This window comes from Clavelina lepadiformis, chromosome 5 (assembly GCF_947623445.1).
Source record: "Clavelina lepadiformis chromosome 5, kaClaLepa1.1, whole genome shotgun sequence".
Taxonomy (NCBI): Eukaryota; Metazoa; Chordata; class Ascidiacea; order Aplousobranchia; family Clavelinidae; genus Clavelina; species Clavelina lepadiformis.
This window is the reverse complement of record NC_135244.1, coordinates 344,248-369,335: the sequence shown is the minus strand read 5'-3', so window position 1 is coordinate 369,335 and position 25,088 is coordinate 344,248. Positions and strand designations below refer to the sequence as shown.

Genomic DNA, 25,088 nt, shown 5'->3' with positions numbered 1-25,088 from the left:
CTAGTTTGTGCCACTTACGCATTAGGAATCAGCAACAAAGTTTTTGATTTCTACTTCAGACAGCGAAGTGGATCGCGCATAGTTCGCTGATTATAACCTGTTATGCCTCCTCTACCGTTTATAATGCTCAACTTTTAACTTTTGTTAGATCAACAGATCTCTTAAATGTTACAAATATCTGCTGGGAGTGTTAAGTTTTGTGCTGTTTTGAGCATCAACCTGCGAGCAAGATGAGCTTTCTGAGACACATTTTCAATCGATTTCGAAATGAGGTATTTTGATTTGTACCAACTACAAATGATTGAAATATTATAATTTGACGAATATCAATGGTTTGAAAATCATGTTATCATTAAAGATCATTAAAGATATCATGTTTAGTTTGTGTGTGTTGTTTAAATCACCTTTATTGCATTGTTCCTTGTGATGGGCGTGGTCAGGTGCATGGTTATGACGCTTTCCGATTCACGGCCGCCATCTTGTTTTGCGAGGCAAGATATTTCCTGGATTTGCTCTAGGTCAGGCGTCACCAAACTTTTTCACAAAGGGCCAGATAATCATGAAAATTGACGATCACGAACCAAATTCCCACTTTATTCAATAATTTAATTTGTGAATCAGTGAGGCGGGCCGCACAAATTAATATTGCGGGCCGGATCTGGTCCGCGGGCCATATAGTTTGGTGGCCACTGCTCTAGCCCTACTTACTTTCTGTGGCGCATGTAAGTAGTAACTCTTTTCATGCCATTAGTTCATACCTGATTCATTTAACTGCCAGAATATTATCTTAAAATTTACTTCATTGCTTGTAATTCAATGAAAAATTACAGTTGTAACGCGCCATAGTATCCACGCAAAGTTTTACGCATTTCATGTCGCATGCTTCACTGAACACGTAATTAGACATCATATCGATCAAGTGTAATGCGTAGGATTCAAAGCACTGTAAAATAAGAACTAGGCACCATGTTTAAATATTCTTTATCGTGCAAGGATTTCATAAGCGATCAAAACAGTCTTGCCATCTCCTCAGAAACTAGCGGCCGTAAGTCGGAAAATCATCTTCTCCCTGGCAAGAGTATTTCTAATGATCTCTTGAGCATACCTCTGGCACCAGCATTTTTGTCCACATTATCTATGATCAGTAATCACGTTGCTAACATTTATTTTTACCATTGGCTATAAAAAGCAAAAAAGATGAAACTAGCTTTTACAGTATCTACGTGTATAATAGACCAATGATATGCTTGTACATGATCACAGCAAGTCAACAATTTTGCTACAAATTTTTTATTCGCACCCGAACGAGTTACTCGGAAACTTCCATACTTATGTTCTTGTGCCATATGCATGATGATGATGATCCTCATCTTCTGCAAAAGTCATTTTCAATTTTTCTTTCATCCCTCAAGTGCCTCATTAGCACAATCTTATCCCTTCGTGTTGCTCCAAAACTTCCACTTAGGTACCTGTACCGAATAAGGCCCACCTAACACTTTTTTGAAAATAACTCAAGAACCATAAATGAGAATAGACTGAAAAATCGTATTCTATTAGTGAGGGTATATGACTACAACATATTAAAACCACAATACCTGACAACCCCCCAAAACATTTTTATAAAGAAATTAAAAATTCCAAAAAATGAGCCTTATTAGGGGCATAGGCTCCTAATAAGGCCCACCAATTTTGTGAGTATTTTGATTCAAAACATAGTAATAGACAACATATAACATTATTAGAAATTTCACATTTTAAGTTGTACAAACATTTAAAAAGATTCCACTAGGCGCATCAAAGTAACTGCAACAATTTGCCAACTGATGACTGGAACCACTCTTGAAGTCTGGACATCAGTTAGCCAAGCATCTTGTATGAGCCTTATTAGGCGCATGTGGCATCAACGAAAAAGAACGTCACATTTTTATCATCAGAAAAATTTTAGCAAAAAAAAGTGCATTATCCTTTTCAATACTAAGTTGGTTGTTACATGAAAACTTCAGCCGGCTGACAACAGTTCATTTAACCGGCCAAATTCTCACTTACTTTTTTCTAAATTAAACAAAACCACCTTAACTGCAAATATCAAATTTTTGTTGTGCTCTAGCGAATCGGTTGATCACGTGACAAGGATGAAATCTGGTAAACCATCATGAATTTATATTAGTTTTTATGTAGGGACAAAATCTTTTATTTATTTGCACGGGTTTGCGAAATATGAGCAATGGGCCTTATTAGGGACCGGGCCTTATTCGGTACAGGTACCCTTATTGTGTATTTTAAAAACCAAATTCCATTTAACTAGTTTCCCACAAAAGCAGTATTTAGTTTTGCAGAGCTTGTCAATGTAGATGCAGAACTTATCTGTCTTAACATATGTTATGTTAACTTAATTTACCTGTTGAATTAATTATCTATTGTTGCGTGCGTTTAGAATACTCTAACGGTTAGAGTCTAACCTCTTGTCAGCCGAAAGCTATAAATATTACAACAGATATAGTTTACAAGAAAAGGCTTTTATTGTAAGTGCTGTACACTTTCTCAGCATTACGCATAATCAAGAAGATAGTGATACGACTGCTTATAAGATATCTATTGAGTGGCTATCGCCATGACTACCGTAGAAAGCTCATCAGCTTCTCTCTGTGTCTCTGCTCACTGGTAGAAGTGCCAGCTTTTTTGTCCGAGTGGACAAGCTTGTGCATTTACCATTTCCAATAGAGCAGAGTCTTTCTATAACTTAACAATTTACTTTGGTGTTTTTCTGGGGACAAGTTGTGTGGATCTTTTGCTCTCACAATTGGGAAATCCCCAATTTTCTATCTGACCCTTCTCTACACTGCAAAAAAAAATGCCTTATTGTTAGGTTGAAAAAAAGTGGCTATTTTGTCCTCGTTTTTCGGCTGCATGTTATCCACAATCGAGGCTAGTTATAAGCCGTTAAAAGATTGCTAATAGTAAGCGCCTTTCGTTTGCCTAACAGTTAGTTTAAAAACTGGCTGACCCGTAGTTCTGCTAATGCTATCCTTAAGCCAAAAATACCCTAATAGCAATCCATAATTTTCTTTTCTTAGCGCTTAGGTAAATACACTTTTTAATAATAAGCCAGTTTTATTTTGCAGCACGTTTTCAAAATGAGAATATGCAATGGCCAGAAACAACTTTTAAACAAACATCAATCAAAAAGATTTTGATACACTTTCTGAGTTGGCCGTTTTCCAAAGCCAAAAACGTGAAACTCAAGCAAACGATACAAAGATGAAGCTTGTGTTGGATACTCATAATCAAATACAAAGTACACAGAAAGCAACATCAAAATACATTCAAAGCATGAAACTTTACCGATTGGAATGTACGATTGATTATATTGATCATTAAACAACAGTTACCAGGAAATTCTGGAACACCCATACACATTATAAATGGTTGTTGACGAGATTTATCTTTTATGTCTAATAAACATCCATTACTGTCAAACACAATGACATACTTTGAGCTTGCAGAACAGACTTTCTCTGCCAGCCTTTGAAAAACGACATAGCTCCCCTTTTCTGAGCCTTCTACAAACGAGACGCCAAAAGATGATAGAAAGCTGGACCATCGAAAGGAACAGTTGGAACGGAACTCTTCGTAGCCCTGACTAACTAAAGCAGCGTATTCCTTGATACACTGCAGAGTAAAATAAAGCAATCAATGAGTAAGATAAAAAATTCTTCAACACCTTACTGCCACGTGTAACACATCTTATGCCAATTTACCTCAATCGGATGAACGCAATATTGCGAGTATTTTTGAAAGATAACATCAACGTCATTTCTCTTCGCCAGATGACGAATTTCCATCAGTCGATGTTCACGATTGGATTCCCAATCATTGGCAGCTCTCTTTCTCTTTCTGCTCTTGCCAAGTTGTACTTGCAGTACCCGATTCATCATCGCTTTTTGATTGTCCGCTCTTTTGCGGACGGCTAAATCAAGAGCTACCCACGGCTTCTCTCCACCGTTATTTAAACAGCATTTAACATTTAACCGTTATTAACCAGCTGTTTTAATACAAAAAACTATGTCACTGCATCGTAATACAATAATTAAAAATATTATACGCACCTCACGAAATAACACTTCAGCAAGGAAATTCATTAATCGTGTTCTTTCTCCAAAAGATAATGTGACAAACTCTTCTTTGACGATAGCATGTGTGAGTGGCAAGTCAGCAACTTGTAATCCACTCTCTAAACAATAGTCGCCATTTGTTAAAACACCTGACATACAGGAAACTAACAACATAGGTTAAATACATCGAAATAACCCTATCAAATTAGAAATAGTTTGCTAAAAATTGAAAATTGGCGAAATTCGGAAAAGTTTCAAAGTTTTATTTAATAAAAAAGACACTATTACCAAAAATTTGTAATTGTAATTATATATTTCTATAGGAATTTTTGGTGTTGGGTTATGGCAAAGAAACGTAAATAATAAGCCGCAAGCCTATTCCAAAGCACGTAAGACACTACATTATGTTCTAAAATTAACACCACGGGAGGTGAAAGTATAGGTCTGTTTCCTTTCGAAACTAAGCAAAGGTTAGATAACTTGTAAAATGTAACATTTTATACCAAACGCGGAAAAAAGGTATAAAATAAAAATGCACGTCATTGCATTGGAGTTGGGCATCGGCATTGATGTAACGCGCATTGGAAATAAGTCCAGATGCTTTCTTCCTACAAGTATCGTAACCTAACCGCGTGAAAGTTTACATCGTAGAACTGTTATAATACATAGTAACTCGTTTTAAAACTAAAATGTGGCGTTTGCACAGTTGGCAGTATGCTATGCTTAAAAATCCTTAGAAATAGCCAAAGATGCCTTACTGGTAGTGCCACATGTTGATCTGCTGCCAAGACATTGTCAAGCAACAATCTAAGGAAACCAGCGTTTTAGCGCGAAAATGACATTTCATAAAGCTGGCGTTAAAGGGCATCAATGCAATAGGAGTTATTTTACGCAATTACTAGGCTATAAATTATACAATTATTATAAATCGAAACAACCAACAAAAGCTAAATCAAAGTGGTTTTGATATACAGTACGTAACATTTCATTCAAGAACAGCCTATGTTTCATATCTATACTTTCTCATTTTGTTCATAATAGCATACAGGAGGGTTTCAATTGCAGCATACCTTTCAACGCATCCACAATATTTTCAGATAAGCCACACTTGGCCGCTTCTTCCGCAAGATAACCCATCACCCGACTTGTACTGTGGCGAAGATAAAAAGACACTATTAAGGAGGCGGGGTAGTAACCGAAAGAGCAGGTGCTGCAACCTGCTCTTGGTTTCTGCTCAATGATTGCCAGGCTGCTGTTCGTGACGTAACACCAAGGCTGCTCACCGTGACGTAACCAACAGCAGCCCTCCAATTGCTGGAGTAGTAGTATTCTGCTACTGTTATTTGAAAAAAAGTGCACAAAAGAATTTATTATATTCATTTAAGTACCCAAAGTGTAATTTACATTAACAAAGTATAGCCTACTGATATTGTAGCACATATTGATTTGCTGATAGTATCTTTATTTTGTAGTATTGTTTATTTTTGCCCCTTGGACCGTAGGACATGTGCAGGTACGGACGGTAGGCCAACTTGAAAGTAGGCTATGACAGTTGTTGACAACAAATCGTGCGTTCACTGAAGCCTTAATTCTTTGTTTATTTATTATAACTTTCACCAGCTTTCTTCTTTATTTATAGTAAATCGGGGTTCCCTTTCATGAACCTCTTGGGTGCGTATCTTTTCTTGGAATGATTTTGAATAAAGTTCTTAAAGGTTTAGCATCAACTAAGGAACATTTCATTTTTGCTGCGAAAACCTTTTGTCGCACTGTGTTGTATTGAAATGTACCAAGTTTGTTTAGAACAACTATTTGTCAACTATGCAATTTCATTTTAATGGATTTTTCTGTTCAGTACGAGCACTTTACAAGCACAAATGGTATTTATGCAGTTTTTTCTCTGATGCATGTAAAATATTTCAACTTTATTTCCTGTTTGCCTCGTTTATAAACTGCTTATCTTAGGTTTCTGTGGATGATGTTTATTAAAAGTTATTTCGAAAAAGAAAAAGAATACAATCAATGAAATGTGCATATGAATCAACTTTTCTGTTAGTGATGCTGACATGTAAATGTTTCTTTAAACAGCAACCTTTCAGACAAATCTCATGGCACCACCTTCTACATTCTTCATAGGACACCTTAGAAAACAGTACATAGGATTACTTTTTTGCCATCACATCTCTCAATGTATTTATCCTCAAAAACCTGGAAATGCAAGCACTGTAACCTTTGCACTAATTAATGTTCATAGCAAAATTGATCGCTCTTATAATTTACATGATATGATTAAGTAATTATTTGAATTTCACACTTTCATTAGCTTAATGGATTCTTATCACTATCACATTACACAACTTGTTCAAAAACAAATGCGCCAATGGCACATTTCTGTCATACTTCATAGGAATCATACCCAATTTATTGTGTCTCCATAAAATGATTTTGGTGGTTTTGCAACATGACACATGAGACAGTAATTTTCCAAACAACTTTCATCTAATAATGTAATTGAAACATGTCACATTAAGCAACAACCATGCTTTCCATATTATTGTTGTAATTCAGCACAGGTGTATCTAATTATCTACATTACAAGAATGTTCCATTATTGCGTTAGCATTTTGTCAAAATGGTCGACACTATGTACAATGATTTCTAATTCTATGTAAAATAGGAGAAAAGCACTGCAATAGCACCATTAAACCCTAGCTGTTTGAACTTGAAATAATGCTTACCTGTCATATTGAGCAATAAGTTGCCAAAATTCTCTCTGTACAAAGTACACGATGTTGAATCCGCATTGAAATCTGCGTCTTCAAACAAATTTTGGCACAAATAACGTTCTGCTTCCTACAACAATTTAATGGTTTAAAAATATTCTGGATCCAAAGTGGATTATAGAAAACTAAAACAGTGTTTTAAAACTTTACCATTAATGCAAGAGGGCCACAATTCATAAAGTCCTTTTGTTCGTTATGCTTTCTGCAGCAGTATCTCCACTCAGATGTTGTTTTTCAATAGTGTCGAAAAAATGATCTATTGTTTAACAAATAGAATTACTTTTTGCATAAATTTATATTTATGAAACAGGCGCTAACATGAAAACTACAGTGATACCCAAAGTGTTTTTTTATTCGAGGAATATATTCCATTGGTTCTTTTCCAAACGAGTCATAAACGTAAATAGTTTTAGTGTCATTGCTTTTAACCTGAAAAGTAAAATTGTAATTGGTTAGCAGTCAGCCAGTAAGTTTCCTCATTTCAATATTTATCAAATTTTACTGACCATCAACAACCAGTGGTTTTCATGGACATTTACCACAGTGATAAATGACTGATCAATCATAGCATTGGCCTACAAAAATTAGATCATGATAGTTAAACTTTTAATGTGCAGTTTACAACAACTATTAACAACGTTCATGGCTATCATAACTGTTGTTGCCTAAAGTTCAGGAAATGTCTGAAAAAATTTATTACCACCTGCACATCACTTGCTAACTTTAAGTGGATATTAATGTAATAAATTTATTATTTTTGTTACTGTTTATGTGCCAAAGTTTAGAAGTTTGTTGTTTATTATTATTTTATTATAATAAGTTCCTTAAAAAAAGGTTCTTTTTTTATATATTCGATAAATTGCAGGCATATGTTAGGCTTCAAAATTACAGACGCTTAAGCATTCCCTCTGATCCAAAAACTTCATAAGTTCAGCTTACCAGTTTGCTTGAGGTAGATTGCCGGAACCGCCCATTCCAAAACCACATTGTAGAATAGACGGGTGACAGTACAACAATCTTCCTCTTTGCCTGTAAAAGCCAAAAAAGTTGAGCACTATGTTTACCCTACAAGCAATGTAAGTTTATTCCAAACCCAATAAAGATTACCTTTAAAACCAAGGCTTCACGGGCGCCGAACTGAGTGCTTTGCGTGTTGACGTCTTTACACGTGACCAGCGCCGCACGTCAAGTAAGAAAATAAGTGGAATTTGCACTTTGCAAGGAAGACTAACTAAAAAAAAGAAAACTGTTAACAGCAATGGAGAAACATGTATATTGAAAATTCTTATATAATACACAACAATTGCAGTCTACAACTTAACACATTGGATTGAACAATGACTATGAGTATGATGTTCAAAAAATGGAAGTGCTTTCATTAGTATGAAAAATAGCTACTAATATGGTTGTGGCTTGGGAGCTTATTAACTCAATTCTTCGATAACTTGTAGTTTTTTTTGCTCCTCAGGATGTTACACTTAGTTACACAAAATTACTATTTAATCAGAAAACCTCTCAGCCAATACATACCGGTATGTTTGACAAGGTAACATGATTTTTTCCAAGGATATGAAATTAGTAGTATTTTGAATTTTCATCGCAATGTGTGAATGCTAACATACTTGGGAACAGTGACAGAGCCAGGTTGTTAAAGTAGGGAAAGCAAATTGTAACTGTAAAAAAGCTACCAATTCCGGGGATATTTTGGGTACAAAATGCCTAAATATTTGCTTCCTGAAATATACAAACACATATTGTACATCATTAAATCTCAATCACACCACAAATAACATAATTAGGCAATCACAAAGTTTGGAATATTTCTGCATTATGGTGAAGTTATATACATAAAGAATTATATACCTGCTTTTCATGAAACATTCATGTCTACTGCACGATGAAAATGAGTGGAAAGAAAGTGTTTCTGCAAGCTTTGCTTTATCAGAAAGGTCGGAGGACAAAGTGGACAGGATTGAATGTGCGATATAAACTGTAACACATTGTCCATGGAGGTTTCAATACAGCTTTCCGACAATTTATATTTCACCATTTCTCTTAAATATTAAAGCATTTCACAAAGCAGAAAACCTATGTAACAAAAAATTTAATGTACAGCAATTGAAAGCAAAAATATTCGGTAACAGGCGTAAAAGAATATGTCACTATGACAATACCGATGTTAGCATAGACGACAATCACCTAGCCATGCTTGACAATATGCAAACTAATAAGGTCAATTTATTTGAAATGACTTGGCAAAGCTCGTCTTTGAAATGTTGGTGCAGCCCACATCTTACCTGAAATTTGAAATGCGATCCTACATTTCAATTTGACACCCTTGATCTAAACAAACATATCACATACAGTCATACAGACATACCAGTAGTTATGGTTTTTTGCACGACTGCTTCAATTGACTTGAGGTGTCAATGTACAACATCACAACTAAATGTGTCTCTGCATCACAGATTTTCCACTACATACCGGATTTTCCGAATCTTGCAGCCTCAGCAACAGCATAACTGTATAGGCAGCTTCTAACAACATCCTCATTTCAGCCTAGGCCTAGCCTATATACATTTTTCGCTCCCAAGTTCCCAACAGCCAACGGCGAAAAATCAACAATATAAAAAATAAAGGCTGCCGACGTCACGAACAGCAGGGTGGTATACCGATAGGCAACCACGTGACGTCACCGATAGCAGGGTGCTGGCAACCATGTGACGTCACGGATAGCAGGTTGCTCATGAAAACCAGCAGGCTGCCATTCGTGACGTCACAAAGACATTTTAGCATGTGCTCAGTTAGCACTCCTATTGCTATTAAGTGCGGACATGACAAATAATACCACAATCTTTTTTCTTAGCCATTATGACGTTTCAATCCAAACCCTTGGTTCTCTTTTTCCGGCAACTAAATGTTAGGCAAGAAATTGAAAATATCTAGTAATAAGGCCGCAATAACGGTAGGTTTCTAAATAATAGGTCATTAGTTAGCAATCCTACATATCAGGCAGAGAATTACTAACAACAAGGAAGGAAACTTGGAAATATACTAACAATGAGACTTAATTGTTAAATGCACTAAGAATAAGCCAAAATTCGAGTTCATCAAACAACTGCACTAATTATAATAAGCCTTTTGAACTAACAATAAGGCATTATTTTTTGCAGTGTATGTGCTTTCAATTACTAATTAATCGACGCCTAGGTGTGTGTTTATATATGTGTACATTTTGTAATGATATTATATAAATAATTTACAAATATAGCATGAATATTTTCCCATTTATGATTTTTAGGGTGATGCTTCAAACACTGATAATTTAGAAGTTGAACCAACAACTTCAAGCAATGTGACGCAGATGTCAAGCGTTCAAATTCGTGAGAGCAATGTTGAAAGTAGCCCCATGGTTTTCGGTGGTCAGCCCACAATTAAATATGGTAAGAAAGGCTTTGACTTATAGGCCATACACCATTGTGTAAGCTGGGAAACGTATAATCAATTATTTTCACAAGAGAATTTCAATAATATCTCTGCCTCAAAATTTCATAAACTTTGGAGTAACTTTTTATGTCGTTGTGACTCACCTTTGTAATTATATTCTAGTCACCATCAACCATCCCACACCACAGCCAGTGGCAGCAGAAGGAAGTGGAAATGCATCAGATAGAAGTAAGTTTTATAATTTCATCAAGAAATGTTGTCATTATAAATTTATGGACAAAATTGTGGTCATAAGTTTTTACTTAATGTGCGGCCAACTTGGGTATTAAGTACACAATCTGTGTGTTACACAACAATGCACATAGAAGCCACAATTAAAAACTAACCCGTTCTGTCACCCGTGTATTCGGTTTTGTTTATTACAATTCGGACGACAATACAGTCTTCTATTTTCCTTGTAATGTAGAAAATGAAGGTAAAATCAATTGAGGCATCAGGGACACACAAAATAACCTCGGAATATATTCACATAAAACCACCCTAATCACCAGCTGTCACTTGAAGGATGGAGTTTTACACAGAGTAGATTTTAACCTTTCTTCTCATTAGTAGGCAGGTTGTTGAGTTGGAATGCTTTCTCCAGAGTTTAAAATCATCGATCCTCCCTCATTGCTGATCCTGATATTCCATTTGTTCTGTTGCTAGAGCAAAGGATCCTCCCTTGCAGCCAGTTCCATTTCTTCAGTCCTTGTCCCCCTTGAAATATAGAATCAAGTGTTTCTTGCTTTGACTGTGAAGACAGTTACATTCAGATTTTCATTTTCTTGCCGACTTAGGCTGAATCCTGGCTCTGCTGTTGATGGTGAACTTGCTGGCATACGAGCCGGATATGGATTTGTATGTACCTAGTTGCAGCTGGTAGAGGTCTGTTTGGAACCAAATTCTCTGTCACACTTGTAGTCGGCGGCCATTTATTCAGAGAGTTCTGTCCTATGCCAGCGATCATCTTAGTATTCTTGTTTCTGCTTTTTTCTGAGTTTCTGAGCTTTTGTGTCATTGGAAAAGTTGAATTTTGATCCGCTTGGTTGGCGATGTTTTAGGTTCCTGCCATGTAGACATTTGATCTCGGTTATAGTGTTGATTCGGCTGCTTGCTGTTTCGTAAACCCTGCAATACAGGGAGTTGATTCCAGTTTCCATGAAGGATGCCGTCTACCTCAGCAGGACTGCAAAGGGCTCACCGGGCATTCAACTTTGAATCTGTTTTTCATCTCCAACTTGATGATGCATTGATAGGGTCAAAATTTCTACTTCAAACAGTTTTGTATTTGCTGGTTTCTTAACTTGGATTTTTCAAAGTGTGCGAACTCATACGATGTTGACACCTCTGTGGATGCTGACATCCTGGATTGAATGTCGGCTGATGCTGATATAATACCGTATTTACTTGATTGTAAGCCGCGGCTTACAAATTTTTTTTCATCATGTTTGCGGCTTAAATTCAAGGGCGGCTTACATTTTTTCTTTTTGCCTTTTTCCTTGTCGACTTTGCCATAGAATAGATATTTTGCCGTACTGCGTTGTCTGATACCGACAATTGTGAAGTTGTGACGTGCATTTTAAATTGTCGGTAATCTCCGTGACTATCGATGATGATGGCAATTACAATAATGAGCGTGAAAGTTAAAATAAACCTTTAAACAGTTTCAGCTTTGCGTGTAAACAGTTGGTATATGCGGCTTACATTCAAGAGCGGCTTACATTAAATTTTTAACTCTATCGCATGCGGCTTACAATCAAGCGCGGCTTACAATCAAGTAAATACGGGACTTTGTTGCTGATCTACCACCGGATGATCTCTAAGTGTTTTTGTGGATGAAGACGTTGTTGGATATACGGAAGTCAGTGGCTACAAAGCTCACATTAACAGACGTCACCATTGTGTTTGGTTAGTCAAGCAGAACCATATTGGCCTACAGTGGGTTGTGTTCTTTATCTGTGTTTCCAATTTGTGCATTCTTGTCTCCTATCCTATAGTTGCTCGTAGAAGGAATCTTTTTCTCTATCATCATTTTCTATTGTTGCATCGCAATGACTGTTGCTTCTGCTCGGAGACTTTGAAGCCACCCAGTTATGATGCGACCACTTACAGCAGGGGTGTCCAACCTTTTTGGCCAAAGGGCCACATGCGATTTTTGAATGGTTGCGTGGACCACTTTAGTCCCAAGGTTATTTTTGGTTATATGTTTGTCTGTACAGACGTAACACCAGAGATGGGAAAACACTTCCAACAAAAGCAGATCAGTCGAATCTGGTTAATTGCATAGTCAATTGGCCAAGCCTTTTTATGCGATTAAACGAATTATGCGAAAGTGCAAATTCCACTTATTTTCTTACTTGAGGTGCGACGCTGGTCACGTGTAAAGACGTCAACACTAGCGTTTATTGTGCATACCGATCATTTATTCATTTAAGCACGCAAAAGATGAAAACATGCTTTCTTGCATTTGTGTTTTTAAGCGAACAAATGTGGCCAAGTCCGCCCCTTCAAACTGTAATCGTCGGCGAGTTGTATGAACTATGAAGTACATGCAGAACTTCTTTATTTTTTGGTGTTGTCACAACGATTGCGTCAGCAGATTTTTCTTTATTGTTGTCTTTTTCAACTTATTTGTTTCGTAAAACTTCTTCACATATTACGGCATCATCTTATCGCAACGCTTAAATGAAACTTAAACAGTGCGAATGTTAATGTGTGCGTATTGACAGCCACATGTTAATGCTTAAATTGAGCATTGTTGATTTCATTGTTTCGTAACAAAGCGCACTACAAGTCACAAAGCTTACGCATTGCGTGTGCGCTCCCAGTGCGCGTTGTTTTCAATTTCATCTTTTATAAACTTTTGAATACAGTGAGACCTCGTTAATCCGGACCACTTCGTTTCGTCAAAAAATGTCGGTTTAGCGGGGTTTCCGGATTATCGGAAAGTAAAAAATCAATCAATCTTGCAAATGCAGCACCGTGTTCAAAACGCAGTATGCACCTTACTCCAATTCTAAGTGCCGAGTTTCTGGCTGGACAGCAACTAAAATAAAATTATATTTATTGTATGATCCGACCCAGTGTCGAACCCCAGAACCGACGAATGCTCTCCAAGTGACGAACATTCGGTCGCAAATCGGTTTAAAAACCGCTCTTGCGTGGCGAAGCATTCCGGTGGGACCAACTGTCTTGAACTTTCTTTGACCTGTTTCCAATCTTTGCGCAATGCGATATCAAAAGCTGATAGCACGATTGAGTCGCAGCAGTATGTCTTCAATAGATTGCCGCACTCAACCGATGTAATGTACGTATTTTTTTGCGACCGCGGAAGCGTTGTTTGTTACTGTTGATGAACAATTTATTTTTTCGTTTCTAAAATACTGTACAGTACTGCACTTTTGAATCAATAAAGACCGCAACGTTATTATGCGTAGATAATCGGCTATTGTTTCGTCAACAAACTAACATACTGTATTAGGACAATCGTGAATCATTTTCGCTTAACTGTTAATAATCCAATTTATCGGATTTTATTGCTATTTATTTAGCACATTTCTTCCAAAACTTTTGTGTCGGAGTCGGACAGCGGGGGTTTCCGGATTAAAAGGGTAAAATGCATAGGAAAAAATCCGTTCCCAGCAGTTTTGTGTCGGATAGCGGGGATTCCGATTCATCGGGGTCCGGATTAACGAGGTCCCACTGTAATCGAATAAATTATCTTCATTTTTATTCAATTAAACGGATTATGCAATAAACCGTTATGCGATAAACCGAAGTATTGTCTTTACAAATGATAGACTGCGCCTACGGTTCGGGACTTGCGCCCTTTATGCGATAAAACGAATTATGTGATTATCCAGAATGCAATTACCCGTATTTGACTGTATAACCTTTTGAACATAAAATCGCTATTATTTGTTAGAAAAATCCAGGGCGAAAAAATCCACCTTGTCCACCCAAGTTCAGCACCCGTGGCTGTCAGAAATTAGTAAATAAACATTAAATGCCAATTTCTTGAAATGTCAGTTCGGTAAAAAATACCGCGCGGGCCACTTACGAACCATCCCGCGGGCCACGGGTTGGACACTTCTGACTAGCAGGTTTCCATCCTAGCAAGATGTTCGAAGCTATTTATTTCAGTTCCCACAGCATATTGATGTTTCTCATCATGTTCAGAGCATATCATTGATTTTCTTTCACAGTCGATCTTTAGACTGCCAGTCCATCACATTTCACTAACCAGCATGTCCAATTGGTAATTAGCTACTTCGTGCAGCGATTGTTCCGGATTTCCTGTTTTTTGTAGCTTTCTTTTATTCCAAGTTCAAAATGTTGTTTTACTTTTGGCACTTTTCATCTATTTTGCATTCTTCTATCGTTGTCATACGTACATTTGCATTTCTTGTTCTTTAGTCTTTGTCCTTGTACCGAGGTAGAGAGTTATTTTTAATAAGATCGTTTGTGCCCAACCTTGCTCATCAACTGGGCATGGAACCAGCTTAATGCGTTAATGAGTATCAAGTTATACTGGATTATAAATTGATAACTGAAGCAATTGTTATGAAACATGAACGGTTATTATGACATCATATCAAATTTTAGAAAAAATTCTATCATGGTCAAATGTATATGCATGGCGTGCAAAGTATTTGAAAATTCAATTCAAAAATGGTTGATATTTTCAGTAATAATCTGAATTACAAATATATCCTTTGGTAGATTCAGAACTATTATATTTATACCCATGTTGACTGTAACTGCTGGAATGGTATCGGAACTTTTTCTTTAGTCATTGAAAGCTTTTACTCGTGTTGCACATAACTGACACAAAGAATAACATTTATATAGCGCCCCCTGGTGCCAGAGATCTGGTTCCCCCCATGACAGTTAGTTGTAAATTCGTGAAATAAATCAAGTTAACTTTTTAATTAATTTTAATTATATTGTATAAATTGAGCATGGAAAGTACATCGGTGATAACGTTAACGAAGCCACGAGGAATATTTTTACTTTGCGCAAAAGTAGGTCACACAGTTTGTTGTTACAGATATGCAATTAAGTTTGGAAAAATGTTTGTCGGGAAATAAATAAATTTGAATAATAACAATTCTTGTAAATAAATTTGGACTTGCTCAATTATTGCATAAAACAGAGATAAAAGTGTTCATTGAAACAAACTTTTTTATTTTGGTGAAATTCTAATAACAGCCATTGATGAAAACATAAATCTCAATTAACTCTTAAACAAAACAACAGTCAAGCTCAACTCAAACCAACAACCAGTTAAATTTCAATTCTTTGTCTCTGATACCATACCAGTCAAGATACCATACCAAAACTTTCAAACTCAAGATTTATGTTCATAAAATGTTTCTATTTTAGTTTTCTCAAATCATCAATTCATGTTCAATTTCTTGTATTTTTCAGGAGAAAATGCATTTAAAAAAGTGCTGAAACTTCATTCTAAATATTTGGATCGTGAAGGTGACCTCAGCATTCAAGGCGTCAACGTTTGCAAAGATGAGATTCCCGTTGTTCACCCTACTATCAGGGAAATACCCTTCTTTGAAGGGAAAGCCGCTCCAAAAGAAGAGAAATACCAGCCATCTGATAAACTCTCGGAGTTGCTGAACAATCAACGAGAAAAAAGAAAACAAATCCAATTTGATGAACTTTTAAAGAAAGATGGTGACTCCAGTTTCATCAGCATCATCGGATATCCAGGGAGTGGTAAATCGGTTCTAAGTAAAAGGTTGGCGAGATCTTACACCTGGCCCCATCACATCTGCTGGCACAGAAAGTTCATGGACATGAATTACAGGGAGAAATTGACAATTGAGGAGCTGATATTCAAAAAGGCTTTACCTGGCCTCGATGACGACACATCTGCCCAAGCATTCAACTGGCTGGTAGAAAACGACGACAAGGCCACGTTGATATTTGACGGCTTTGATCAAGCCGAGTTTGAATTGAAGGGAAACTCTCCTAAAGAAGATTACCAAACTCCAATGCATGTGCGTGATATTATGGCCAGTCTTTGCAGCAAACACTTCCTACCGAATTGTCGGCTCATTTTTACATCTCGTCCCCATTCTATGATATTTGTGCCCAAATCTTTACGTCCCAGCCCAACGTTGCTTCTTGGTGACCTGGCTCCTGCTGACATGAAGAAGCTGTTTGTGGCCTACACCGGCACAAAATCGGATGAAATTTGGACGAAACTAAACAACAACGCTCCCCACCTTGTCCCGCTTTGCCACAATCCGTTGATGCTGCAGATGATAATCTCGTCCCAATTCCATCCTTCCAAGAGGATCGGTGATGCCACAACTTTGACTCGAGTATTTGCGACGGTGGTTGAAAATCTTCGTCGTAGTGAGAATCTCAGGTACCAAGAGGATTTCAATGAACTCGTGTTAAAACTGTCGCAAGTCGCCTACAATGCAACTAAAAATGGAACTGTGGTGATTACCACTAAACAGCTGCGGAAAGTTGGTCTTGATCCCAGCACAGTCCAAGATATCGTCATCCAGTTGTTCGCTCACGATGGTGCCACCAACAGCAGAGTATTTGATGGCGACTGCAGACTGTATTTCTGCCACCAAACCTTTCAGGAGTTTTTTGCTGCTTTTTACATCGTCTACCAAATGCTGGTGAAGGACTTCAAGGCACTTTTGAAGAACCTGTTCAAAGACAACTGGTCTGTTGTGAGAAGATTCCTGTTTGGTCTTCTTCTTGACTTGGGTCATCTTCCTGACTCAGATGCAGGTTTGTCTTCTTTACCACATCCAGTGCTGCATGAACTGATAATTTCGTGTATAGCGGGCAATCCAGATGTCAAACATGATGTCTGCTGAATAAACAGATGTTAAACATGCGATCCAGATGTGGCCATTTGTTAACTGGAATGTTTTCGGTGGCGTCTTTAAGTTGATTGAAGTTGAGGTTATGATGCATCAGGTTTTAATACTTAGCCCACTCCACTTGGCAGTTGTTATCGTTGTGTTGACAGATAATTTCAATGACAAAATGAGAGGATTATTATGAGCTGGTGATTTAGTTATTCTGTGAGACCGATGGAAAGATGAAGGAGAGAATTATGAAAGAAGTGGAAAGAAGCAAAGGAAACAAAGCAAAACAAAGCAAAGCAAAGAAGCAAATGTTTGGTTTGGTGGTTTTATTTGTTTATGTTTGGTGGTTTGCTGACAGGAGTGACGAGTTACTCATCAGTAATGATGGTTTGGAAACGAGGAGGATGAGCGATGGATGGAGCGATGGAGGATGGATCATGAGGATGAATCATGGATGTAGTTGATGAGTTTTGCTGCTTGGACAATTTGCTGGAAACGATGGAGAAGTTAGAAATGCACAATTTGAATAATTCGATGATGTTAAGAGTTAAGAGCGAGGACAGAGATGGAAAACATCCGGGGAAGCACCTACTGAGATGGCTATATTGAAAGAAGGGACACAGCAAAGTTGACAAGAGGAGCGTTGATGAGGAAGCTCCAGGATCTATTGAGAGAGGCTGATCCAAGAAGACTTGGAATGAACAAGATGAGGAGGCTTCAATATTAAAGAAGTGCAGTTGAGGGAAAAGTGAAAACGTCGCTGCCCAAATCATGGTCGACCCTAGCAAGCCCAGGATAAAGATCTTGTCTTCAGCAAAATGAAGATGAAATAACCAGGGTTGGACCTGATTCTTGTTTAAGCCTCGTTAAATAAAAGCAAAGTTTTAGAGAACCGCAAGTGGCCACCTCTGATAACATAAACCAAACTCATGCAGCTATCATGGCATGAAATATTAGAAATGTGACTCGTAAATGTTGTGCAGCTTGACATGCCCGATCAATGGTGACATGTGCTTGTGCTGGGTATGCTGCCAGGTGTACCGGTTACCATTGATATTCAGTTTTTGTGAAATAATATGTTTTACTAATACATTGTTATTTGTTCAGCTAAATGCGTTAGTTTATAAAATGTAAAAATCTAATAAAGATTTTGTTCTAAACAGAAAACCTTGAAACAAAAAAGGAGATCTTTGTTGAAACTTTGCACCAACGACTGGCAAAGATCTCGTCAAAATATGTCAAAAACAGAGGTAAGATATATGAAGGTTTTATCGGTGGATTATGAAATGATGCAACGATATGGCATTTGTATTGTATAAGAATGGTTTAATGAGACGTGACCAATACAAATGCTTAATTGCGTAGAATCGATTTGTGAATGTTTGCAACCAAACCTTGACTTGTTAATCATCATGGCTCAATGTCTCCACCTGTGTACATAGGCAGCTGATGTCAATACTTTAACACACAATTCGATATAATTTTAGCAAAAGTGACAGCAAATATATGTCACAATGTTGATTATGAAGTAGAATATGTTTGTGACATCATCATGCAATTTAGTGACGTTATTTCTTATTTTCCATTGGGTAGCTGGTATCTCACGATACTTTCAAAGTCTGGATAAAATTATACAATGTTTCTGTTGATATGCAAGTTCACCATCAACCTGCGCAATACAATATAAAATTGTGATGTAACAATCATAATTTTTAATTTTGATGTTTCTTGATTATTGATTGTTTAGCCACATGTGGTTGCAGATTTACGAGACTACATAGCAATGTAGTTTATATTTTCATTTGTTTTATTTCCCGCTGACCACCAAAACATATCTGTATCGTCCCACTTTTATGGATATATTATTGTAGCAATTCTACCCACATAATCGCTTTATAACTATTATGTTTATTTAGATGATGAAGCACTCAGAGACAATCTAGTGGACCTGTACGCCTGCGTTGGAGAAGGAAAAGATTCGTCCATCGCAACCAAAGCAGCAGAGTATTTTCCAACAACAATCCATTTACCGCGGCCGATGAATTCAAACCTGGTCCCTGGGTTGTGCTTCGTCATGAAACACGTCACAAAGCAATTGGATGAGCTCAATCTGGATTACTGTAACCTGGATGCGAATTCATTTCACGAGATCGCTTCGGTCATAAAAGAGATGAAACCAGGACAAGTAAGATATTATTGACGTGGCATATTAATTTCCCGCATACGCCCTACAAATTTGATCGGTACCACAAATGAAAAATATTTTCCGTACTTTTGTATATAAAACACGCACATAGTATGTTATAACAAGATAGAATCTGTCCATCGATGTCATTAGCACTGAGTTGAACCGATGTTATAGTTGACGTCATCACAAATATTTCAACTCTAGATTGGAAAGATGGATATCGATCGTAACAATCTGCAACAATCAAACATCGATGACGTCATCGGGTTGTTGAGAGTCGTGAGAGATGAGCTGTCGATGTGGAGATACTTCATTGATGATGATGGAAGTAGTCGATTTCCTAATCAGGATGAACTCAACAAGATCCAATCAGCTCTCAACAACATTCAAACCGGGTTGGAAGTTGAAGTTGATGTTGATGGCATCACACTTCGCTCACAGAAGTGAGAAACGAGACAAACTCCAAGAAGTGCTAAATGATGCGGAAAACACCAGATCGGTTCATCCCTGCACCACACTACGCTCGCGATAACTATTGTGATGGCACTCTACAACATGGTTTGTTTTATGTAATTTGTTACATTATGGCGAGGAGATCGTGCTCATTATGACGTAACAAGCAGATGAAGACAAATTGTTTATATTCATTCTAAGAAATTCAAAATTTTGAAATTAATTTTGGTCGTTGTTGATGACGTCACTCATGCATTGAGAAATTCATTTACTCGAGCGCGATTACGAGTGGTCAATGCAGCGATGTCGTGGTCACTTCTACATTTCTTCAAATTGTTTTTAAATTTGCATTTTATGATCGCGATTTCTTATGTAATTGTTGACGCTGTTCTGTGCTTTACAACTTCTCTCTATTATCTTTTCTAGAATATCCGAAGGTTTTGATTGTTACAGTTTATTACGTCACACTTGTCTCTTGCAATCAATTTTACTCCCGTGCGTCATCTTACGAGTGCTTTTTTGTATAATTTTTTGTAACTTCACGATTTAATTTTGACAGTTTTCCATATTTCTATGCTGTATTAATCGTCGCCTGATTATTGATATATCGTGTTTTTATGAAGAAATTTTGATGATTTCTATGTTTGTTGCAGATGGGGCAATTTTGATATTGTTGTAGATATTGTAGCGAGTAGTTGTTTAATAGACAATTATGTTCTTTGCCTCCACAACTCACCGATTAACTAGAGTTGTGTGAGCGAGTGCTTCGTTTCAAGTCGTTTTTATGCCGAATTTCAAATCAATTTTTCAATCATCGCCAAATTCAAGTGATTCTTGCGATTTATTAAATTATCAACTGACGATTTTTCACCGGAATAAATCGCGCATTGAAGCTATTTTTCGCGGTCACTTATAAACCCGACCTCAATGTATCTTCTCATCCAAGTTTATGAAGATGAATCGCACGTGACCAAAGCAGTCTGCTGTGAATCGACGTCATGACTTTGGCGATAAATTAGTGACGTCATGACTTTGGCTGTTTATCAGATTGTTTGAAAGTAAACTTCTGGTGAAAGTTTAATTTAAAAGGACAGCAATAAAATAGAGAAAGTGACGAAGCAAACTCAAACCACTACGAGTCGAAATAAGACACATCACTTATTCTTATATTGTTTTAGCATAAGGAGATGTCTTCCTACTTCTGCTGGTTCTCTACAATCTCTCCTTTGCGGTTGGTGATGAAATACTCGCAGTGTTTGGTATTTACACATTTTAAATCGTAATATGAGTATTTAATATAAAACATTTCTTTTATGAAGATGATTTTATCCATATCGATGGTTGCGTCACTCAATACCAACGAGTTCGCCAGTTCGGGAAAATAGACAAGTTTATTTTCGTTTTTAATCAACTTGTTTAGCCGTGGAGGCTTCGAATCGCATTTTGGAAGTAAACTGAAGCATCTTGAGCCTCTATTTCTTACCAAGGGTCGTGATAATCTTTGTCTGATAAATATTCGAGCAACTTGACTTGAAGATCTAAAAGATATTTGTCGATGATTGACATGTCAGCAACAACCCCTTCATTGAAGCGCTCACATGAAATATGGCGACTTATAAGCCCCGCTTAGATCCCAAATAAACTTGAACACTTGCGCTCTCATTTTAACCAGAAATGTTTTGGGTCAAATTATCGATAAGAAATTCACTTTATAAGCTAACGAGGGAATTATCAAGACTTTTAAAATGGCAACTTTTCCTGGCAAGCTACGTCATCCACTTGACCATAAATTAAGTGTCGAAGAGAAACTCACAAGTCATATAAAGTTTTATCGTTTAGTTTGGCGGACGTGGAGATTTTGATGTCTAAATAAGGCAATGCATGGCCCCCTGGACCAAGCTTCGTCCACCAGAGGACGCTCCGTTACCTCGCGTTTTGCTCCGATACAAAAAGCATGAGACTTGCCCCAGTTTAAGACGCAACGTGGCCATAGTTTAGAGTTTTTTACGACCTCCACAACTTGCTTAAAATCACTGCTGCTTCCAGCTAACAGTCCAGGAGCGTCATCAGCTGGTGTCGAGACTTTGAACTCATTTGAACCCGATGCTCACAAATGTGAAAGGATCTTTTCCTAAAGCAACAGCCGAGCACAATATTGCCACCACGAACAGTGACGAAGATAACTTGCGTCCTCTTTCCAACCCTCTTTCTATCGCTGGCGTGATCGGGCGGAAGTTGGAAGTAAAAGATGGCCTTTGTTAGGTTTTGGTTAAAGGGTGACTATGTCTTGGTTCTGAACGGGGCTTACCCGAAGCAAGTGATTGGTCAACGCAGTCAGCGAATGCGCCTCAATTTCATAACTAAAATTGTCTAGAAGCGAATAGAAAGCCAGGCCAGGAGATTGATTGATGGCTGATCATTAGGTTTGTTGTCAATAGACGCATAAAGTTTTGTCGTGATGACGTTTTTTAAGGTTCGGGAAATATTTAGTGTTTTTTTTCGTCAAATTTAACCCATTTCGCTCTATTGAGTACCATTGCGCCTTGTTGAGGATTTTACTTCGAAAATGTCAGTGATGCGATTGTTGTAGCGCCAGTCATTGTGATATGATTGTGATATGAATATGATATGAATGTGATATGATAATATGTGATATGAATGTGATTGCATTCAGTCATTGATTGTAATGTTAAAGATTGACCGCACAAAGTCAGTAGTGAGATTAACCGGGCGTTAAACCCATCACCAGCTTACTACTCGTGTTTGTTGAATAAGTATCACTGACAGATCTTGGAACGTTAAAACAAGCCGAACGATGACATATTGTGACGTAATAATAGCTGGTTTGACGTCACTTTATACACAAATAAGTGCGTTTACTCTAAAATTGCTTTCATACCGACAAAAATGTTTACATTGTAATGTTTTTATGTTGATGAACACGTTCGATGTCCGATTGCTTTTTTTTGTTGTCGCTAGTCAGTAGTCACTGCTCATCATATAGTTACATCACAATAAACGACATTGTTGCGTCAAAGGTTCTGTATTTGAAATTTAATGAAAAGAAGAAATGAAAATAATTTCTTAAAATTTCTCTTTATGGGTTCTTGATAACCTTCTTGATGACGTCATAGTTTTGTCTGTTACATCATTTCTACGTAGCTGTTACATATACGTCTACGTCACGGTTTTTTCCGTGCACTACCTGTAGAAGGTATAAAGTTGTTTAAATATTCTTTGCCACGAATTATCTAATGAATTTGTATTCCATGATTTATTTTATTTACATGCAAGTATTTACTAAATCATACCTTCGGGAAGTTGAACAGATTTTAGTTCTGTAAAAAAATATTTGAAATTAGTTGAAGTCGTTCAAAGTGTCGGGGTCACCAAACCAGCATCGACTCTTATCAGGGTCAACAACTCGGCTCTGGCACTTACCGTCACCTCCGTGCTCTGCCCATTTACTGACGCACTGGCGGCTGCGAACGCCCCGCTAGTGGCGCCGGTCTTGATCAGTCCGGAAACGTCACACGGCAGCTTGATGCTTCCAACGTTGGCAGTGGCACTGGCTGCGGCCCCCCCACAAGGCATGTTGACTTGAAATTTCTGGCAGCCAGTGCAGAAGCAAGGGGCCTTGGTGCCAGTAGTCTGGCATGGCGTGGCTGGTCATAAATAAACTCAGTGAGATTGAAACAAATTAAATTAAGCAGAAAAGAAATTGTGGTGAACAACTGACGTAATGAATCACAGGACGACGTCATCTTACCTGAACTACGGACGCCACCTGAGTAGCTGGCTCCTGCGCATGCGTAAGCCCTTCTTCTGAAACATGGCCGACGAACAACTTTCGTCTGTGGCGCCGGTACACATGGCGTGGCTGGTCTGAAGACGACGTTGGTTGGTGGCGCACATGGCTCGATGGTTTTCAACAATGTGGCGCATGGCTGGTAGGTTGGCATCGGTGGAGGGGTTTCCCCTTCCTTCCAGACGCGAATGAAAGTGTTTCCCTTCTTCATTTTTTCCTTTGCTTCTTCGGCCGATATTCGGTTCCATTCGATGTCTGGATCATCGGAACTCACTTGGCGCCCATTTGCGGTCGTCAAAGTTTGGACTTGATCGCCGCTAACAACGCAAGGGTTGCTCGATTGCTGAGTGGTCTGGGCGGCGCAAGGAACACTTGCGGAAACGGAGGCAGCGCTGGCGGATACGCAAGGTGTCGTCGTGGAAGTAGTGCCCACGCAAGGAACCTTGAAGTCAGTGGTTACGCAAGGAACTTTGATGTCGCCTACGCATGGAACCGAAAGTGTTGATGACGATGATGATGACGTTGAAGCGTGGGCACTGGCGTAGGCGGATGCTTTGGCTCTTCCGGATAAGGAGCAGGGAACGGATGCGGAATCATAGGAGGAACCGGTACCGGCGCTGGCATAAGCGTGCGCTTTGGCTCCTAAAAACGAGAAAATGTTTTATTTAACTGAGAAGTTGGGGAGACAAAATTTAATTAAATTGAAGAAATATTTGAAATTAAATTCAAAGAAATAATTTTTGACAGAAATTAAACAAAATAATTCACATAATTATGAAAAAATTTACTGCGAACTAAAACTCAAAATTAACCACAATAAGATGGAAGTTTAATAAAAGTTTACAATTTAACATAAACTTATTTTTACAAAATAAAACCAGAATAAACAGAGAAATAAATGTCTTTTCAAAAAGTTACAAGTTTTGATGAAAGAAATCAAATAACTCACCACCAGATGGCAGACTAATGGAAGCGGATGACGCGATTCCAATGAAAACGGTGAAGATGAGGAGACGCATTCTGGAATATTCTACTGATCACGATTACGCTGAGAAGACAAATGAGGAGGAAATCGCGGCGTCGATCTTTATAAGCTGTGTTGAAACCGGATATCTCCATTGTTCTTTCTGCCAACCATCGATCGATTTTCCAAATATGGGCATGAAGTGTGCCAACGTCACAGCTGTCGACCGCTTTCAACTTTCTCGCGATTCAAATTTAGCTTTCATGGGATGAGTGAGGGAACGATGATTATGTCGTCACAACTGTTAACAACTTCAAATTGTTTGCGAATTGCGGAAACAATAAAGCGCGTCGGGAAGTTCCCAGATGAAATATTTAAATAGAGAAATAGAATGAAATAGATGAAATGATGAAATACTCAACATAGGCTAATTACGTCAG

General features: G+C 37.8%; 3 protein-coding genes and 1 long non-coding RNA gene across 7 annotated transcripts; 1 reads left to right on the top strand and 3 right to left on the bottom strand.

Annotated features, from left to right (window-relative positions):
* The first annotated feature begins 130 nt into the window (after positions 1-130).
* Positions 131-20,772, top strand: LOC143460259 (NACHT, LRR and PYD domains-containing protein 3-like). Of its 3 annotated transcripts, none has more exons than XM_076957701.1 (7): positions 131-272; positions 10,197-10,338; positions 10,505-10,570; positions 15,812-17,152; positions 18,399-18,485; positions 19,152-19,420; positions 19,628-20,772. In XM_076957701.1, exons 1-7 carry the CDS (start codon positions 231-233, stop codon positions 19,868-19,870), a joined length of 2,190 nt encoding a protein of 729 aa, XP_076813816.1. In that variant the 5' UTR covers positions 131-230; the 3' UTR covers positions 19,871-20,772. The 3 variants fall into 3 exon arrangements, with proteins under 3 accessions (XP_076813816.1, XP_076813817.1, XP_076813815.1); XM_076957702.1 differs by lacking the exon at positions 131-272 and adding an exon at positions 4,458-4,582; XM_076957700.1 differs by lacking the exon at positions 131-272 and adding an exon at positions 9,743-9,860.
* Positions 2,841-5,279, bottom strand: LOC143460260 (uncharacterized). Its single transcript, XM_076957704.1, has 3 exons — positions 5,183-5,279; positions 3,759-4,231; positions 2,841-3,669 (listed from the first exon to the last, which is right to left on the bottom strand). The coding sequence occupies exons 2-3, from the start codon at positions 3,933-3,935 to the stop codon at positions 3,313-3,315; spliced, it is 534 nt and encodes a 177-aa protein (XP_076813819.1). The 5' UTR covers positions 3,936-4,231; positions 5,183-5,279; the 3' UTR covers positions 2,841-3,312.
* LOC143460261 (uncharacterized) lies at positions 6,516-9,401 on the bottom strand. Of its 2 annotated transcripts, XR_013117852.1 has the most exons (9): positions 8,759-9,401; positions 8,426-8,629; positions 8,003-8,126; positions 7,835-7,924; positions 7,402-7,470; positions 7,233-7,324; positions 7,046-7,151; positions 6,851-6,965; positions 6,516-6,611 (listed from the first exon to the last, which is right to left on the bottom strand). It is a non-coding gene; the product is annotated as an uncharacterized LOC143460261 (long non-coding RNA). The 2 variants fall into 2 exon arrangements; XR_013117853.1 differs by lacking the exons at positions 8,426-8,629; positions 8,759-9,401 and having other exon boundaries at positions 8,003-8,120.
* A 2,124-nt stretch (positions 20,773-22,896) lies between the features above and the next one.
* On the bottom strand, positions 22,897-24,762 carry LOC143459763 (uncharacterized). Its single transcript, XM_076957032.1, has 5 exons — positions 24,634-24,762; positions 23,646-24,326; positions 23,318-23,541; positions 23,188-23,214; positions 22,897-23,081 (listed from the first exon to the last, which is right to left on the bottom strand). The coding sequence occupies exons 1-4, from the start codon at positions 24,701-24,703 to the stop codon at positions 23,209-23,211; spliced, it is 981 nt and encodes a 326-aa protein (XP_076813147.1). The 5' UTR covers positions 24,704-24,762; the 3' UTR covers positions 22,897-23,081; positions 23,188-23,208.
* Positions 24,763-25,088: the final 326 nt, after the last annotated feature.

Coding starts and splice junctions, on each gene's coding strand:
- LOC143460260 (XM_076957704.1), bottom strand. CDS start 3,935: ATGATGAATCGGGTACTGCAAGTACAACTTGGCAAGAGCAGAAAGAGA. Junction 3,670..3,758: donor ATTGCGTTCATCCGATTGAG/GTAAATTGGCAT, acceptor TTTACTCTGCAG/TGTATCAAGGAATACGCTGC.
- LOC143460259 (XM_076957700.1), top strand. CDS start 9,813: ATGTTAGGCAAGAAATTGAAAATATCTAGTAATAAGGCCGCAATAACG. Junction 10,571..15,811: donor TGGAAATGCATCAGATAGAA/GTAAGTTTTATA, acceptor TGTATTTTTCAG/GAGAAAATGCATTTAAAAAA. Junction 19,421..19,627: donor AAGAGATGAAACCAGGACAA/GTAAGATATTAT, acceptor TTTCAACTCTAG/ATTGGAAAGATGGATATCGA.
- LOC143459763 (XM_076957032.1), bottom strand. CDS start 24,703: ATGCGTCTCCTCATCTTCACCGTTTTCATTGGAATCGCGTCATCCGCT. Junction 24,327..24,633: donor CATTAGTCTGCCATCTGGTG/GTGAGTTATTTG, acceptor TCTCGTTTTTAG/GAGCCAAAGCGCACGCTTAT. Junction 23,542..23,645: donor AGGTGGCGTCCGTAGTTCAG/GTAAGATGACGT, acceptor ATTTATGACCAG/CCACGCCATGCCAGACTACT.